Source organism: Manis javanica, chromosome 14, assembly GCF_040802235.1.
Source record: "Manis javanica isolate MJ-LG chromosome 14, MJ_LKY, whole genome shotgun sequence".
Lineage (NCBI taxonomy): Eukaryota > Metazoa > Chordata > Mammalia > Pholidota > Manidae > Manis > Manis javanica.
Window position 1 is genome coordinate 83,282,133 of NC_133169.1, and position 16,964 is coordinate 83,299,096.

Sequence of the window (16,964 nt, forward strand, 5' to 3'; positions counted from 1 at the left end):
ATACAGTTGAGGCACAGAAATTCACAGAAGGCTCCAACTTCTTCTCTCGGTTGGTAAGTGCCCGGAGTTTGGCCTTTTTTTACCTAGTAAATGTTATGTTAATCCAGGTAGGTCAACATAGGGAAAACTAGTTTTCCCTTGGAAATCTTAAGGTAGGATGATAAAAATAAAACAAGCAACCACCATGTATTGACTGTTTCCTTTCTGTGTGGAGACATTTATCTCATTTAATACTCACTATAGCCCTATGAAGTTGGGACTGGGAGAAATTAGTAACTTGCCCAGGGTCACTGGGCTTTTAAGGAGAGGAGCCTGTCTGGCTCACTGCCTGTGTTCTCAGCTCTGCAGACACTTGGGGATGGGACCCTGAGCTGGGGGCCCAGGCCCTTTCTGTGTATCTATCCCACGAGGGGTTGTTTGAACAGACTTGGTTGGGGAAAGATGGTGAGGAGTGCAGAAAACCCCTTAAGCTGGGGGATGGATCAGGTCAGGCAGAGTGGCAGCTGGACACATCCTGAAGGTCTCGGGACCTTCAGGGAGCCAGCCCAAGGCTGAACAGGGAGGGGACAAGTGAGTCAGTGACCCTGAAGGGCTCAGGTGTCCTCCAGGGCTGCCCTGGTGACTTGATGAACTGAGGCTCTGGCATGGCCTGCATCTTGGGGCTCTGCCCTTTCTCCCACTCCAGCTCCTTCCAGGCTCAGGGAAAGGAGCAAGTCAGCAGCTTTATTGTAGAAAAACGCTCAGACTTGACTCCAGCCTGTGGTTGGAAGGGAGATGTATGCTGAGGACTGATGGCGGTGGGGAGGAGAGAGTTGCACCTTTGGGTCTCCATGGATTTCCCCAAGCTTCCTGATATGTTTCAGCCCTCCCCCAGGCTCCCTGAATTGGAATAAGATGTCAAAGGCCCATTACCTCTGCTCTGAAGTGGCTAAACCCCCATATACAGCACATGCCAACCAAATTGTCAAGGAAAGGTTTTCCCCAGTCCTCTGGGAAGCACAGCTGCTTGGCTGACCTTTGTTCTGAAATCAGAATCTGATACTTTAATTGCCTGGGGAATCTCATGTGGACACACACACAGAGGGGGATCAAGAATTTTGATTTAGGTCTCCATTCAACAGATGTGTTTCCAGAGTGCCATGTGACCCCTGAGTGAACAGTCCATGGGTGTCAGCGCCAGGCTTGTTCTAGCAGGGGAGACAGGCCAGGATGGAACAGGGAAAACCAGGATATGGCCCAAGAAGATACAACTGGGTACACAATGGGGGTAAAGAGTCACTATTACTTCCCAAGAGCCAACACTTAGGAGTGGTTTGTTCAAAGGGAGAAGTTGACTATCATTTCTTGGATACTGGACAATCCCACATGCTCCGTATTCTCCTGCGAGGCTCTGTAAGTGGGGTGATCATAGAATTTATCAACCACACTGGAACTATTTTTAAGAGAGTGAAAGGAAACACATTTTATAATTAGACTGGGACAACTATCATAGACCAAGGTCATCCCAAGTAAACAAGGACATGTGGTCACCTTGCCTTGAGTGTCCAAACAAAGATTTAACACTACCCAAGACCACTTGGCCACTGTGTGACCACAGACAAGTTACTCAGCTTCTCTAAGCCTTAAGTTCTTCATCTGTAAAATGGAGCTACTCATAGTTGGTTGAGAAAGCACTCAATAGATACTGGTTTCAGTTGTTAGTGTTTTTAGTAAACATTTTTGTCCCTCAAAGTACAGGGAATCAGCAGGACTGGTGCCTTAGCAGCTATAAAGGAACTGAAGGATTTCCTTCTCTCATAATTTTCTTGGCATATGATTTTTTTTTTTTTTTGTCTGCAGTAATGAAAATACTTAGCTCCCATCTGTCTTTGCATGCCTGGGACAAAAGTCTTTGTAATTTTGAAAAGATTCTTGTGTGCGGGCTGCCTTTAAGCAAACAATAGGTTGAAACAATGAGCCTGTCGCTTCACCTTCCCTTTTGCTTCGGGAATGACCTTGAGTATTAGATGCCTGTCTAATCTGCATCTGATTAGAGATGCCTACCACTCATCCCAGAATATCAACCCTCCTCATTGTGAAACAGGGCTGATTATTTTAAATCCAGCTTTGAACTGATTTTTTTTAAACCAACATCTTGATGGTTCCAACTTGTTTCTAACTAAAAGGTTGAGATGAATTTAGTGATACCACAGTCACTTTGCTTTCTCAACCTGGTGGTGGTGGGAAAAAAATCTCTGGCTGCTTCCATTCAAGCAGAATTTGTGTCTACCAAGAATGGGCGGAGCAATGATTTCCCAGGTGCTGGGCTCTTTGCTGGGTCAGCGGGAGAAGCCCTAGGGGATCCTGTGGTTTGAGTTTTCTGCCTCTAAAAGATAAAATAAGGCATATGTAAGACAAACCTGGCTGAGGCTGGTTGTCTGTGTGGCCCATGTAAAGTGGATGGTTCATCTCTATTGAATAAAAGGAGGTAACCCCGGGTGAAGGCACAGCAGAGCCCAGTGGGCCAGGGTTGGCGGGAACTGGGAGACTATGTATATTTCAGGGGGCAAAAGCCCTACTCTGGAGTCAACAAGCGTGGGGTGGATCCTGTGCTCACCATGTCTGCCCCCTGCCCCGCTAGCTTCTTGAGTCCCGGAAGTGTGCACAACCTCACACTGAGCCTTGCTCTCCTCAACTGTAGAGAGGACCTAAGAAGAGAACCCTTGCTGCGGCTGCTACCAGGATCCAGGGGGATAAGGCAGGTGGGGTCCTCAGCACAGGGACTAGCTTGCAGTGAGCTCCCACTCCTGTCACTCCCACAGCCTCTGAAACTGGAGAGCCCTGGCTGAGGGGCACTGGCTCTTCGCTGCCTTCTGATGGTGCAGTTCAGCACAGTCTGGCGCGGAGGAAGGAAGCGGGGAGATGCTACCTTGAAAGCAAAATAAGTGCTTTAGGTTTTATCGCTTTCTTGACAACCTCCAAGAAAATGTGTTCAACTTTTCAGAAAGGGGAGGACAGGAAAATACCCTAAGGGCTCTAAAAGCAGTAGGATGATGTGTCTTCCTTGTGTGGGAGGGTGAGCAGAAAAGCTGTGGTGGGCTTCTGTGCCCATGAGGCTGGGGAGGCCCCAGCCGCAGTCCCTTGGCAGGCCAGATGGGAGACAATGAGGAGGGAACAGAAGAGAGCGGGATGGGGTGGCAGTGAGGTTGGCGTGTGGCTGGTTTTCCGGATGTTCAGCTGGGGCACGGCGGGCCCTCTGAATTCCCTGCATTCTCCTCTTTTCCGCCAATGGCTCTTTCTGCCTTGCTGCCTGTCTCATCACAAGTGGACACAGGAGCCTCGGGCCACGTCAGCCAGGATGGAATCAGCACTTCCTACGTTGCCTGAGAACAACTTGCAGATTGCCACGAGCCCTCTCTGGACTGAGAGAGGTCTTGTTCAGGCGTCACCTCCTCCAAGACTGGCTGAGGCGTCCCTTTGGGTCCCCCCAGAGCCTGCTGTGCAGCCCGCTAGCATAGTGCTCAGACCAAAAGGAGATTGCAGGCAGTGTCTCCATCTCCCTTACAGATGGGCGTTTCTGGAAGGGTCGTCCCCAACATCCAGTGCAGTGTGCAGCACCCAGCAAATAATGCTTCATGATGAAACAGCAGTTGGACAGATGAACAATGAACCCTGCCCTTGAGGGTAAGAGATAGCAGCTCACCAAGTCTTTGTTCCCCGCGGGGCTCAGCTCAGGGCTTTGCACGGGAGCTCAGTGAATGTGCAGAAGGCTTGTCCTCAGGAGGCTCCTTAAGACTGAGATGAATTTATAGTGTTTGAGTAGCTCATTAGTGCTGTCACGTTCTGGGAAGTTTTTATATGACATAGTCCCTGGCTTCTAAGGACACATCTTGTTAGATAATCAAGATAAAATAAAATTAGTAGCACAAATACTATAATAACTCAGGGCCAAAATGAGCCATCCAGATGAGCGTTCAAGTTGATACCTGAGGCCTAAGGCACCTCCATGGGCTTGTGACATGTGAGTTGTGCAGAGCCCTGTGCTGAGAAGGGCCCTGTGCTGGGGTTTAATGCTCTGCTGTTGCCATCTTGAAATTTTTAATTTTTAAATAAACAGCCCTGCATCTTTATTTTGCACCAGGCCTTGCAATTGTGTAGCTGGTTCTGACCCCAGGTCCGAGGTGAGGGCTCCTTGGTGGAGGGCTTTGTAGGTAGAGAATGTGAGCAGCAGACCTGGGTTGGTGGCCATCCTGGTGCCAAGCTTTGTGTAGCACTGTGTACCTGCTCTGGGCGTGTGTGTGGGACCAGGGACATGGGGCCAGTGGGAGGTGGTCGGAGGTGAGGCCTCTGGACCCCGAAGCACACCTGTCTGCTGGTGGCTCTGGAGGGGTGGCCTGTGTGCAGACCTTGTTCATACTCAGTTCTCTCCAGGAAGACCCAGGTGACCCCTGGAAAGGCGGCCTCATCTGCTTTTCTGCACTAGTTACTATCCTTTCCAGAGTGTGGTGGGTGGGCATCTCATGGGAAAGCCACAAGGAAAAAAAATGAGAGGAATCAGCTCTGTAAGTGGGGAACAGGGCATTGTCCCCAGAGCCGGCCCAGTTCCTGGCACTGGAGGGCCCTCATTTGGTGCTTGGTGAAGGGTTGGGGCTGAGAGCCCATTCCTAGTGGTCCAGCTAATACCTGTCCATTGGAAGACAGGGTCCAGGTCATCCAGGGACGCATAGCCTAGTCTTTGTTCTACAAGGACGCGCCATCTCTGTAGGAGTAAGACATTCTCACACAGAATCCCCGCTCCTTGCACTCTGACAGATTGGGCCTTGAAGTCCGCTTTCCCTCTGCTTGCCGTCTGTGCCCCTACACAGTGTACTTGTCTGGGCACCCACAACACAGTGCTGTTGGGAGGCTAGAGGGCGTGCAGAGAAAGTGTCCTGGTCAGTGTCTGGCACATGCAAGGGGACGTTATTGCTGTTATTAAGAATCCAGGCTGGGATTTGGAGGTGGGTGGAGAGGACATGGGCCGGCACAGCTGGAGGGGGCGGTGCTGGCACTGGAAACACAAGTGGGGTGGATGGAGCCCTGAGCAAGGGTGGGAGGTGTGGGCGATGTGTTTAGGGGGAGTGGGAGGTGCAGTCTGAGAGGCAGGGAGCGGCACGGAGAATCCTGCACCCATCTGTCCTGCCAGCAGATGGAGAGGCCTTTGCCGGGACTGGGGGTGGGGCCATGGGAGCTGGGAGGGGGGTGCTCTTCCAAGTCCATTTCCTTACAGCAGCTTCCTTCCTCCCCCTAAGGTCCCACTGGTGTGCGGACCTGGGGCCCAGCTGGGTCCAGGGCTCAGGGGTTGGGGTGTGGAGGAGAAGGGCCTGGCCTCTGCTCTCCCCTGCTCGGGTATCTGCCCTCCTCCTGGGCTCTCCCCTGGCTTCCCTGCCCAGTCTCCCTGCTTTCTCCACAATAAAGGGGAAGGCGGAACCAACCCCAGGTGTTCAGGGTCCCCCAGCCCACCCCTGCCTGCCCCCCTCAGCAGAAGGCTGTCAGGCCGGTGTGGTGAGTGACCTGGGGCAACTTTCCTGACCTCTCTGGCCTTCACTCTCCTCGGGGCTACATTTGGTATAACTTGGCACTGCCAGGAGAGGAGGCCACGATGGAGAGTGTCTGCAGGAGCAGCTGCTGAGGACGTGCTGGGCAGGGTACCTGCTGGGCGTCCCTGTTATTGTTGGTAGGGCCAGCGGTGCACATCAGGAAACCACCCTGAGTGAAGGGGACACAGGTGTTCGGTTCCCCATTCCTCGTGTTCTGGACAAGAAGTGCAGACAGGGCGGAGGCACGTCCCCTTGGGCAGCCTTGTGGAGGGTGGGGTACCCAGATGGGTGGAGAGGGGCCTGTTTCAGGGCCTGGATGACTTGGATACAGCAAGATGTGGGGTCGTTGGCAGTTTGTGCAACATGCAGAGTGGCCTGGCCTTGTGGATGTGAAAGGAGCTCACATTTCCAAGCGCTCACCAGGCCCTGGTATCATGAGCACTTTACATGGGTTGCCCCCTTTAGCCCCAAGTGCTGGAGGTGTGCAACATCACCTTGCAAAAGCAGAAGTGGACCCACACGTCTACCCAGCCGTGGCTCCCAGAGACCCACAGCCTCTTAGTGGGCACTTTCTGCTCCTCCCCGAGCCACAACTGGACTGTGGGGCCCTGGACCACAGCGATCTCGATTGTTTTCCCTTCTACTCTCTCCTCCAAATGGGGACCATGGTGTGACTCTCCAGTCTCATAGGCACCAACCTGGCTATTCTGATGAAACTGCCCCAGGTGGGGGCATTGGGCAGGGAAGAAGCGTCAGCCTTGAGGTCTGGCTCTCTGTGTTCGGGCCTGTAAAGACAGTGTTGACAGGTATTTGGGAAACACCAGTTTTCCTTCTCAATATATTTGCCCCTGTTTAGTCAGGACACAGTCAACATTTGATTGTCATCTGGGCTTAATTAAGTAGAAAAAAGTCAGTAGTCTAGAATTTTGGTACATTTCAAATATATTTTATTACTTTTCTTTTTGTCTTAGAAAGAATATGAAACCTGCATGCAACACTAGTGGTTTCTGACATTTACATAGCATATGACACAGCAGTACAATGCGGCATATACTGAAGGGGCTGTGTGTGCAGGGGGTGTTCTTAAGAGTGTATTTACAAAGGACAGGGCATGTGGTCATCTTAGCTTCAGAAGAGGCTGGCACTGCTTAACGTTGAAGAATCACGAGGGGAGTCACAGGCAGATTGCTTCCGTATTGCACGTTCCATCGAGATGCGGGAAAGGAGCATGCTTGGAAGGTTCTCCCACGTCAATACCACATGTGTCTGTAGCTGGATGTTGCGCATGTATTTGTGTATTTTTAAGTTTTCTCCTAAGGTTTTCACTAACCGTGTCGGGAACTATGCATGCTTCTAAAGCATTAAATATTGAAGCAGTGAACCTTTCACAAACCCTCAGGTGGGAGAGGACACCCAATCCTCTCCTTAAGGACCACTTGCTTCGCCATCCCACGATCTGGAAATGCTTCCTAGAGTGTAGGGGGCTGAAGCACATTTTATTTCTCTGACAGCCAGACTCGAGTTCCTCAAAGAACAGATGCAGAGAGACCTGCTCTTGCTTGCCCGGTGAGTGGGGCCACTGCAGAGCTCCCCTGAGGCTGTGACTGACCAGGAGCCCGGGGAGCCCGTGGCAGCTGAGCCGAGGTACCAGGACCTCTGGGCGGAAGCTTCCTGCGCTAAGGAACCAAGCAGCGCCGCTATGAAATGTCTCAACCAAGTTCCCTGATCCTCCCAGGTGCTTATAAAGCTCAGATGTATAGTGATGTCTGGACAAATACAAAAAAGCATCTTTTCCAAAGGAAAGGCATGAGTTTCCCCCTTTTCTGTAAAAAGCAGCGTGTGATGAAGTCTGGAGCACAAGCGAGGTGGGGCTCACATCTGGAAGCCTTTCCCACACACTATATAAAATGTAAAAACTGACCCTTGGTAAAAAGTGCTTTGTAACAATATATAACCTGTGTCTTATGCCTGTGAGAAAGAAAGGGTTTTTTGTTTTCGTTTTTTTTACAGCAAAGTCCTTTGCTCATCTCCCATCTGGTGTGGAGTTTTCCCAGCAGGGGTTTTTCACCCTACTCTTCATAGACCCTGGGAAGAGAAAACACTAGGTAAGTGGCTCGGGACACAGGCAGTGTACACGCCTGTGGCCCAGCTGCCTCCTCCTTGTCTTCGGGAGTCCCCCCTGCCGGGGCTGCAGGGCTGGGGAGAAGCGGAGAGGAGGAGGCCGCCCCTCGGACCGCAGAGGCTCCCCCGCATCGGGCTTTGTACCCTCTAACCAGTCTCCGCCTCTGCAATCTCCTTTCATCCTCAAGACCCTAGGAAGCCAACCCTCTTTGCAGATGAGGAGACTGAGGTACGAGAGACTTGAGATTTGCCCAGTGAACACTGAATGTCAGGGGTGGGACCAAGGTCTGTCTCCAGCGTGTGCCGCTGCGAATGGAGGAGGGAAAGGAGAGGCATCCCCTCCCTCCCCTTAGGCGTGTAGCTCTCGTTGTATTTTGCCCAAAGAATGCATGTTTTCCAGAGCACACCAGTTCTGGAAGCCACAGCCCGAAGACTGAAGGGTGGTTTATGGGGCTGGGACTGTTACCAAGTCCTGTGGCTCATCGCCAAGTCCTGTCACTTGCTCTAGTACTTACCAGGCCTGTGTGTGTTCATGGCTGACCTTTCCCTCTCACCCCCGAAACCATCCGCATGTAGGTACATTAATCCCTTCTTTTCTGCCCCATGGCTGCCCCGGGGCCACACTTCACACTCAGACAGCCCGTCTGTCCCTCTGCCTAGTTCCTGACTTCTGAGTAACACCACCTCATTTTGCATTGAAAGCAAATGCCCAATGCCACTGCTTCTGGTGGCGGCCGGAGGCTCCAGGCTCTGGGGAGCCGGGGTGCTCTGGTCCGGCCCACACAGGTCCGGGTGGCCTGCCACCTCCTTTCTCTGCTTGGTTCAGCATTCTCTCCCTGTCTCTGCAAAGAGGACTTCAAGATAGTTCCTTCTATCTCCAGTCTACGTTCACAGAGACATTTTCAACCTTTCACAGGGGAAGGCGAGGTGGGGAGGGCAAGGGGTTGCCCCCTTCCTCTCCCAGGACAACCCAGCAATCCAAGGGAGATGGTGGACTCATTTTGTAATGCGTAATTCAGGAGGTCTGGTGAAAGAGGTGCTCCCATCATTGGAATTTGCAGAAATAAAAAGAGCAGGGCTGCTGAGTCCCAGGCCCGCCTCCTGTCCATCAAAGCTGTGGCCCAGGTGGAAGCACGAGGGGACAAAGTGTGCAAAAGGCCTGCAGATCTCCCGGCTGCTGGGGGAAGATGATCTCAGCCCCCTCCATGAAGTGGCTCTGAGGTCAGCCTCATTCCTCTTTTTGATGATTCAGGGCCTGCAGGTGACCAGTCCTACTTTAGCCACATGAGCTGCATACTGTGACCAGAAAGAGGGCTTCATACCCATCAGATTTATAGAAAACCTCTTGCTGTCATCAATTTCTATTTCCAGCAACTGCAGGCGAGGCAGTTTGGGAGGCAGCACAAAATGGCTCAGGTATTGGGGTTGGGCCCACGTGTCAGCTGTGGGAGAGCTGGTCAGGGGCAGAGCTCAGGGTGGGCGATGGGAGGGTGGTGCACGCACCTGCCATAGGGAAGGGGAAGGAGACACTGGGAGGCCTGGCTTCCTGCCCTGTGCTCCCAGGCAAGTCATTCTCCACCTCAGCTTAGCCTTGGTTTCCCCCTCTGCTGGGTGAGGTGCTGGGGAAGTCATCTGCACGTGTGTGTGTGCATGCACACGCATGCTTCCCTGGACGTGCTACACAGGTAACAGGTGTAAATAAGCCCCGAATGTGCAAGGGGTGGGCCTGCTCCAGGGCTGGCTTACCTTCATGAGGTACAGGGGAGCCAGGAACTTGCTTTCCCCTTGGAGGCCAGACAGAGGACCTCCGGATCAGGGCTGGGAAGCCACATTCTGATTATGGGGAAACAGAGCCCAGAGAGGGCAGGGGTCTGGTTCAGGGCTCTCTTCATTAGCCACTGCTGCTTCCTGAGGTTAAACGTGGCTCTGCTTTTAAAGGGTCAAACCCAAGGTTCCTTTCTGCACCTGCAGAAAGGAGTTTATCAGGTTTCTGGGCAGCAGGGGGCATGGGGCACCTTGAGGGGAGGATATGTCTTTGGCAAGGAGATGTCCTCATCACCTTGTGGCTGTACCCGCAGTTTTATAGTTCACAGACAAGGTCACTTAAATGGCCACATTCACCCCACAAGAATCACCAAGAGAGTCAGGCCAAGTGCTTGCCCAGTCTTTTGAGAGAGGGAAACCAAGAATCAGAGAAGCTACTCAGATAAAAAGGGGAATTAAGCCTATAACATAAAAATTAGAGTGAGACAAACTTTAGTTCACAAAAGGAAACATTTTTCGTGCTTATAGCTGTCCAAGAGAGCAATAGCCTGCTTTGCTGAGTGGTGAGTTCCTCGTTCCTGGGAGTATGTAAGCAGTGTGTGGGTATCTGCCTGCTGTGGTTCCTGTGGTGGGTGCACCCAGTGGATGGGGTGATGACCTAGAAGGGGCCTGGGATCTGGATCTTGAGGGAAGGTGGGCAGGGGAGGGGAGGAAGTGGGGCATACCTGCGCTTCTCGTTCCAGGCGTTGTACCACTTGATGAACCGCTTGGTGCTCTGCAACTTGGGGTGCAGGCAGTGCTCCTGACCCCGGTACCTGGACACGCTCTTGGTGGTGATGCTGAAATGGAGCAGGATGGGGTGGAGCATTGAGGAACCTGAATGACAGTCCCTCACTGTGGTCTCAGTGGGTGGCCCTGGTCTGTCGCTGTCAGGCCACTGAGAAACCGTGGCCTCCTTCCTCCTTCTAAAGGAGCCTACCCATGTGCCCACTGCCTGGCTGGCTCTTTGGAAGGTTCTGGGTGTTGTCCTATCTCTGACTACACCATAGGGCCCCACACCTTAGGGAATGATCAGTTCTTTCCTCTGGAGCCCCCAGAATCTGCTCTAGTCCCCCCACCATCCCTACCCCAACACTAGCTGATGTCTGCAGGGCCCAGGCCTCCCTTGGGGAGCAAAGGTCAGGAGACTCTCCCAGCTCCTCCAAACCTGGGATTGAGAAGTGGTTAATGCAAGCAAGGTGTGCGTGCCAAGACCTCTTTCCCTGGATTTGAGCTGCTTCATGGCAGGGCTTGGGCATGTTAAGTCTTGTTGGCCTTGAAGCCCATTTTGTTTCCTGAGCATGAAGTCCTAGTTATTTCAGCCTTGGGCGGGAAAATAAGACCCTCCTTCAGGCTTCTATCAGCCAAGGTTTCAACACCAGTGGAAGCCTAGCCATGTGGTAGAGAAGCAGGTGGCGTTATACGGAGTGTAGGGCTGGCTTTGAATCCCAGGTCTGTGGGAGGGACTTTGGGTAACCCCTTGGTATCCAGTTTGCCCATCGATAAAATGGGTATAATAATAGGATCTACTTTTCAGGGTCATTGGGATGATTAATCTCTGAAGTACCTAGCCTCTGGTAGATGCACAGAGCATTTATTGTCATTAATCATTGTCATGTAAGATGGGAGAGCTCATGCAAAGGAGAAGCCTTAGTGCGTGAGCTCCAGCCAGAACTGCTCTGCCCCTCTCAGCTATGGCTGGGCCGAGTGGCAGGAGTTAGCAAGAAGCTTCTGGGCAGTGGGAGGATGGTGTTCAAGAATGAAGGACACTTGGGGGGCAAAGGGGCAGCTGCAAGTTGGAGTGGGAAGAATAGGAAGGGAGGGAGAGAGCTCAGCTACCCTTCCCAGGCTCCCAGAGGTAGAACGTCGGCACAGGAGCTGAGTCCTAGAAGGCAGCAGGAGGTCCACTAGAAGGTCCTCCTGAACTCTGAGTCTCCCAGCTGACTGGGAGAGAAAATCAAATCTTGCCACCAGAATGGGGACAGAGTATTTCTGGACATCCTGTTCTCCTCACTTCCTATGCCCTGAGTTTCCAGGGCTCCCATCATAGCCTGAGCTTCCTGGGGTCAGGGACAGGTCTCTGCTAGTGCCAGTGAATGGGCTTTGCTTTTGAGGGCTGTCCCTATGAGACCTGTCATTCCCGTGGGGTCTTGTCCCTCCTTCTAGGTCTTGAGCATTGGGCCAGGCTTCAGAGTGGGGTCTGGTCGTTCTTCTCCCGCATAGGACCTAGTCACTGTGCAGGAGCTTAGCCCATGTGTGTGGCACTCTCTGCTTACAATGCTGCTTTGGCACTTGCAATGTCAGGACATGGCAAAGCCTGGTAAAAATCCCCTCCCCAGGCCACTGTGCAGGTTAAGGTTCCCAAATCTTGAAGGTCAGTGGCCTCTCCAGAATCTGGGCTCTCTCACTTGTAAAACAGACGGCCCCGCTCCCTAGCCGCATCAGAGATGTTTGGGTGACTCAGGGTGAGCTGGAAAACTTGCCTTTTTCAGCCTTTGTGGCTGAAAACCTGCTTTGGTAAAAAGTGCTGTCCCCTCAGCCCACCTAGAGAGTCTTAGGAGCTTGAGACAGCATCTCCAGCCCTGTGGGGATGGGGATTCTGGGTGTGGGGTGTTTTAGGACAGGGTGACTGTGTGCAGATTTTATGAGGCCCCTGCAAGTTTTCACAAGGCTACAGAAAGCCTTCTTAAGCACTTGCCAGACTGCAGTTTTCCTCTCTATTCTGAAAAGTTTAGCCAGGAAAAAGAGCAAGCCTCTTTCCTGAGGGTTCATCCTTCTGAGATGTCACTATACCCTGTAACCTGTGCTCCCCTGCAAGGTCTCAGGAGCTCAGCTTGGTGTGTGGAGCATTTTTAGTATTTAGTAGAGTGCAAACTTAACTTCAGCCCCCAATGTGGGAACTGTGAAGGGCTGGTAGCTGGCTCCTCCCGAGCTTGTGTGACCTCTGGACCCCATCAGAAATAATTTTTTGGCAGTTTTTCTGGACCTGGGGCTGAAAGGCAAGGGGCAGGGCAACGGGGCAGGGACAGGAGGTTAATTTAGGTGCCAGGAAGGGAGAGAGTAGAGTTGGGCCAGACCTGGTGGCTTCCGGAATTCCCCTAACTTCAGCCGGACTGTGCAGCCCCAGGTGGCAGTGGGGGATGGGCTGCCTGTGTAGACGCTGTGGGGAGGCCTTTGGGCCAGCGGGCCTGGTGGAGGGGCCAGGAGGGCCAGCAGGCGGAAGGCACTCGCCCAGACTGAGAATAAAGTGTGTCCTGTTTCTGGGGGAGGGGAAGAGGGGCCAATGGTCCGTGGCAGATATTTGGTAGCTCCTTTGCCAAGGGTCCTGTCCTGGCCAAGAGAGTATTGATGGGGAAACAGTGGTGCCGGCCTCAACTGGTTAATTGGGTAGGCAGGAGAGCAAGGAAACTCAGTGTTCTCTCACTCTGCCCCAGTTTTTAAAATATTCCCTGCATCCCCACCAAGCATGGCTCCAGCCACGCGGCACATTAACCCCAGCAGAGCTCTCTCCCCAGCACGGCTCAGGTGAGGGACCCACAGGAGGCCAGCCTGGGATAGAAGAGCAAGGATCATCCTCCGAATGAATCTGCCAGAAGCCAACCACAAGCTGGTGGTCCCCTCCCTGGGAAAGGGCTCTGAAAGGCAGGTCTCAGGACCGAAGACAAGGTCTGCTTTAATTCTCTCTCTAGTAACAGCAAGGCGGACACCTCACAGTTTAGGTGTGAGTTCAGTAGTTCTGGGTGTGTTTTGAGTGATTTCAGTCTGGGTGTTCTCAGCTGGCAAGCAGGAGCCATTTAACCCTTGATCACCCCAGAAAGGTGGACAGTGCCAACACCTAACCTACCCATTTGAATCCCACCAAGGCTGAATCCCGGAGGCTGTTTCCGCAGCCTGGGACAGTGACCCTCTTTCCAAACTCTCTTCCAGACTGTCGCGCCAGCGTCCTAAGGACTGGCTGGGCAATCACAAAGGCTCCGCCAAGGCCTTGCCAAAGGCGAAGAGAAACGCCTGTTAGCCGGACCCAGCCCCACGCTGAGCCCCAGCATCGGCTTAAGAGCAGCGCTCGCGGCGAGGAGCAAGAACTCACATAACCATCTTCTCCTCGCAGTGCGGGTACTTTGGCTTCATTTCCAGCTTCTTCACGTCGCTGTAGCGGATCTTGGGCCCCTTCCGGGAGCACTTGCATTTGGACCCTGCAAAAGAGCCCGGGGATGCCGCTCAGTTAAAGCGCGAGGTCTCGTGCCCCGCGACCGCCCTCCGTCCCCACCAGAGCCCCCAGGTGCCACGACGGCTAGCAGGCGGCGGGTGGGTTCCGCCCGACGGGACGGGGCCCCCGGGGCACTCACCGTCCACGCGCGCGGCGCACAGCGCGAGGAGCAGCAGGAGCAGCGCGGCGGACAGGAGCCTCATGCTGGCCGGAGCGCCGAGGCGCGGGAGCAGGGCTCGGGGAGGGCGCCCGCGCGTCCTTGCAGCGGCCGAGTCGCCTCGGCTCTGTTCTCGGCCTCCCGGCTCGGCTCGCTTCCGCTGCGCCCGTCGGTGGGTGCCTGGGGCTTCGCTGCGCCCTGCGCCCGGTCCGCGCTCACAGCACAGCCTCCCTCCTCCCGCTCAAGCCTCTTTTAAATCCGCTCCTGCCCTCGCGGCGAGCGAGCTCATTAGCATGCAGAACCACGCGGTGACTCACTGGATCTCTCACCGCGGTGGGGGGAGGAGACCTTCCCCGCCCGCCCCAACTGCGATCGCGGCGGCGTACACTCGGAGGGAGCCCCGCGTGCACACGCGCACACAGCTCATACCGTCTGGCACCCACCCGTGAGCTCCTTCGCACACTTGCACACCCAGACCCGGCACACGCGCACACAGCAAGTGCCCCTGGCTCCCGCAGTGAGAGGCTGCTCAAGGGCAGGCTTTTCTGATTGGACGCGTTTCCCTGGGCAAGCAAGCCTTCTGTTCTGAACCTCTGGGAGACCCAGGCCCCAGGGCCAGATCTGAGAACTGAAAGGGCTTGGGGGCAGGTGCTGGATGTGAGTGCCCGCAGGCCTGACCCCTAAGGGCATGAGCTGCTGCTTTGGGCCAGCAGCCCTGGTGGCCAGAGCCCAAGGCCAGGCCCAGAGGGAGGTTGCCATATAGGGTGTACAGGCAGCAAAGCCAGAGCCTGTGGTCCCCGGAGCCGGCTCAGAGTGTGTGTGTGTGTGTGTGTGTGTGTAAATTTGGTCCCTCTGAGAGGGAAGCTTCCTAAAGGGGGTGTGTGGCCCCTTGGCTGCCTGAGCTGTCTGCAGTGTGGGAAGAACAGGACTGGGGTTCCTCACTGACATTCCATTCTCCACCAGGCAGAGGCCCAGTGGGGAGACCCGATGGTGATAACTGCCTGGATGAAGTCCGTGTTCGGACATAGTGCCAGGCTGTGTGGTGCAGTGGTTTGGGCTCAGGCATGGCCACAGAAATTCCTGTTCCACCACTCAGCAGAGCAAGTGACTCCCCTGCTCTAAGCCTTCATTCCATCACCGTGAGGTAGGAGCAGCCACAGTGCCTATCACAGGGCTGCTGTGAGAGACACTGAAGACCAGACGTGCAAAGTGTTGAACAGAGTGCCTGGCACGTAGGTACATATTGGTGTACACATATAAAATACACTATTTTGATTCTTACAGGTCCCCTTCTAAATTGGTATTTTAATTTTTTATTTGGTAGGTATGGAAACAGGCTCAGAAAATAAATAACTTGCCCAAGATTACATAGCCAAGAAGCAGGTGGCTAGAGCAGGAGAGGACCCAGTGTATGTAGCTACAGAACTGGGGTTTCTGTCCCTGGGCCACCCTGCCTCCTTCAGGCACTTTGGGAAGTGCTTCCCTGATAGACCCATGGATAGGGCATGGAAGGTCTCAGGCTGCAGAGGTCCTGGGTGTGGAGCCAGGGCAAAAGCTGCCCTGTTCTTCTAGCTCACACAGCTCTCTGCTGCCAGCCCAGTAACTCCCTTGGTGGTACAAGTGCCCAGAGAGGACCCTGGGGGCATGGAGCAGGCTGCTGCCGAGGGGCAGAGTGGGAGACTGTGTGCTGTCTCTTCCCAGCCGGGAGCTCTTGGCTGCCTGGAGGGGAAGCCAAGCCTTGAGGAGCCAGCAGAGCCCACAGGCTGGCTTCAGGCCATGTCCTGCGTCCTGTGCGTGCAGGCATATCTGTAATTGACAGCGTCGACACCCGCTGGATGTGTGGGTATGTGCAGAAGAGAGTGCGGATGATTGGGGGCACTTAATGTTTAAAATTTTTAAAAGATTTTTTCTTAGTACAAAAATAGCATGTTTGTTATAGAAAAATCAGAAAACACAAGCAGAAGAAAACATAAAAGAACGCACACAATTTCACAGACTTAGAGGTCTATACCGAGATGCTAACAGTGTTCTCTCTCCAAACCTTTCTCTGGGTTTGCATGCACGTGCGCAAATGAGGTCAGCGTGCGCGTCTTGTTTAATAGCCTGCTTGTCTACCTGTCACTTTATCATCAACATGATTCCATGGTGTTGCTTCTACAACATCTTTGAATGGCATCATCTGAGGCTGTAGAGTACAATGGCTGAGAGCTTGGTGTCTGGAGTCAGACTGCCTGGGTGTGAATCCTAGCTACTAGCTGTGTGACTTTGGGCAAATAACTCTTTCATGTACTGATTTTCCCACTGGCAAGATGGGATGATAATGTTACCTGTAGCACAGGAAGAATTAAATGAGATGCTGCATGTAAAGCTTTTAATAGCGTCCCTAGCACAAGAGTAAGTGCTCAGTAGGTGCTGACTGTTGTTATTGTTATTTTGGTTGCAGCATATTCCACTGTACAGATGTACCTTAATTACTTTAAGTAATTACTTCCTGCTGGATATTGGGATTGTTCTCAACCAGATGCTCTCACAAGCAGTGCTATGTGACGAATACTCTTGTAGCTTAATTTTGGGATGGCCTTTTAAAAGTTGGATCCTATTTCAGAAATAGAATCACTGGGCTATGGGGCATGTCCATTTTAAGGTTTTTCGTAGAACTTGCCCTCCAAAAATATAACACACTTTTTTCTGCAAAAGGAACTTACTAATTACCAAGCTCTCCCAGAACATGTGAAATAGATTTTTTTTATTAACAAAATAAAATTTCTATCATATTTGTTTCAAGAATATGCTGATTAATTAAGTGGGATCTAACAGTACCAGGGATCATGGGCACTGAGCTTCTATAGGAAGAAGTTTAGTTGACCCTAAATATATGGACCAGCATTCCCTGGCTTCTGGGGCCAGCCTAGAGGTCAGATATTCTACTGTTTTGTCCCCAGTTGTACTCCTTAGTCTATGTATGCTCATCTTTGGTTTGCAAAATATAGCCATGTGTGTTTGCAAACAGAGCTCACTCCTGTTTGTGTGAGTCTTCTGGGGCCATGGGAGCAGAAGAGGACAGTGAGGGGGCTGCTGCCAGCAGGTCTCTGGGTGATGCAGCTCTACTGGGAGAAGG

At 53.0% G+C, this 16,964-nt stretch overlaps 1 protein-coding gene across 1 annotated transcript; it reads right to left on the reverse strand.

The window, feature by feature from the left end:
* Window positions 1-6,482: 6,482 nt before the first annotated feature.
* Window positions 6,483-14,099, reverse strand: CXCL14 (C-X-C motif chemokine ligand 14). The gene is made up of 4 exons (XM_017650756.3): window positions 13,829-14,099; window positions 13,570-13,675; window positions 10,169-10,282; window positions 6,483-7,643 (listed from the first exon to the last, which is right to left on the reverse strand). Exons 1-4 carry the CDS (start codon window positions 13,890-13,892, stop codon window positions 7,628-7,630), a joined length of 300 nt encoding a protein of 99 aa, XP_017506245.1. The 5' UTR covers window positions 13,893-14,099; the 3' UTR covers window positions 6,483-7,627.
* Between the last annotated feature and the right edge of the window lie 2,865 nt (window positions 14,100-16,964).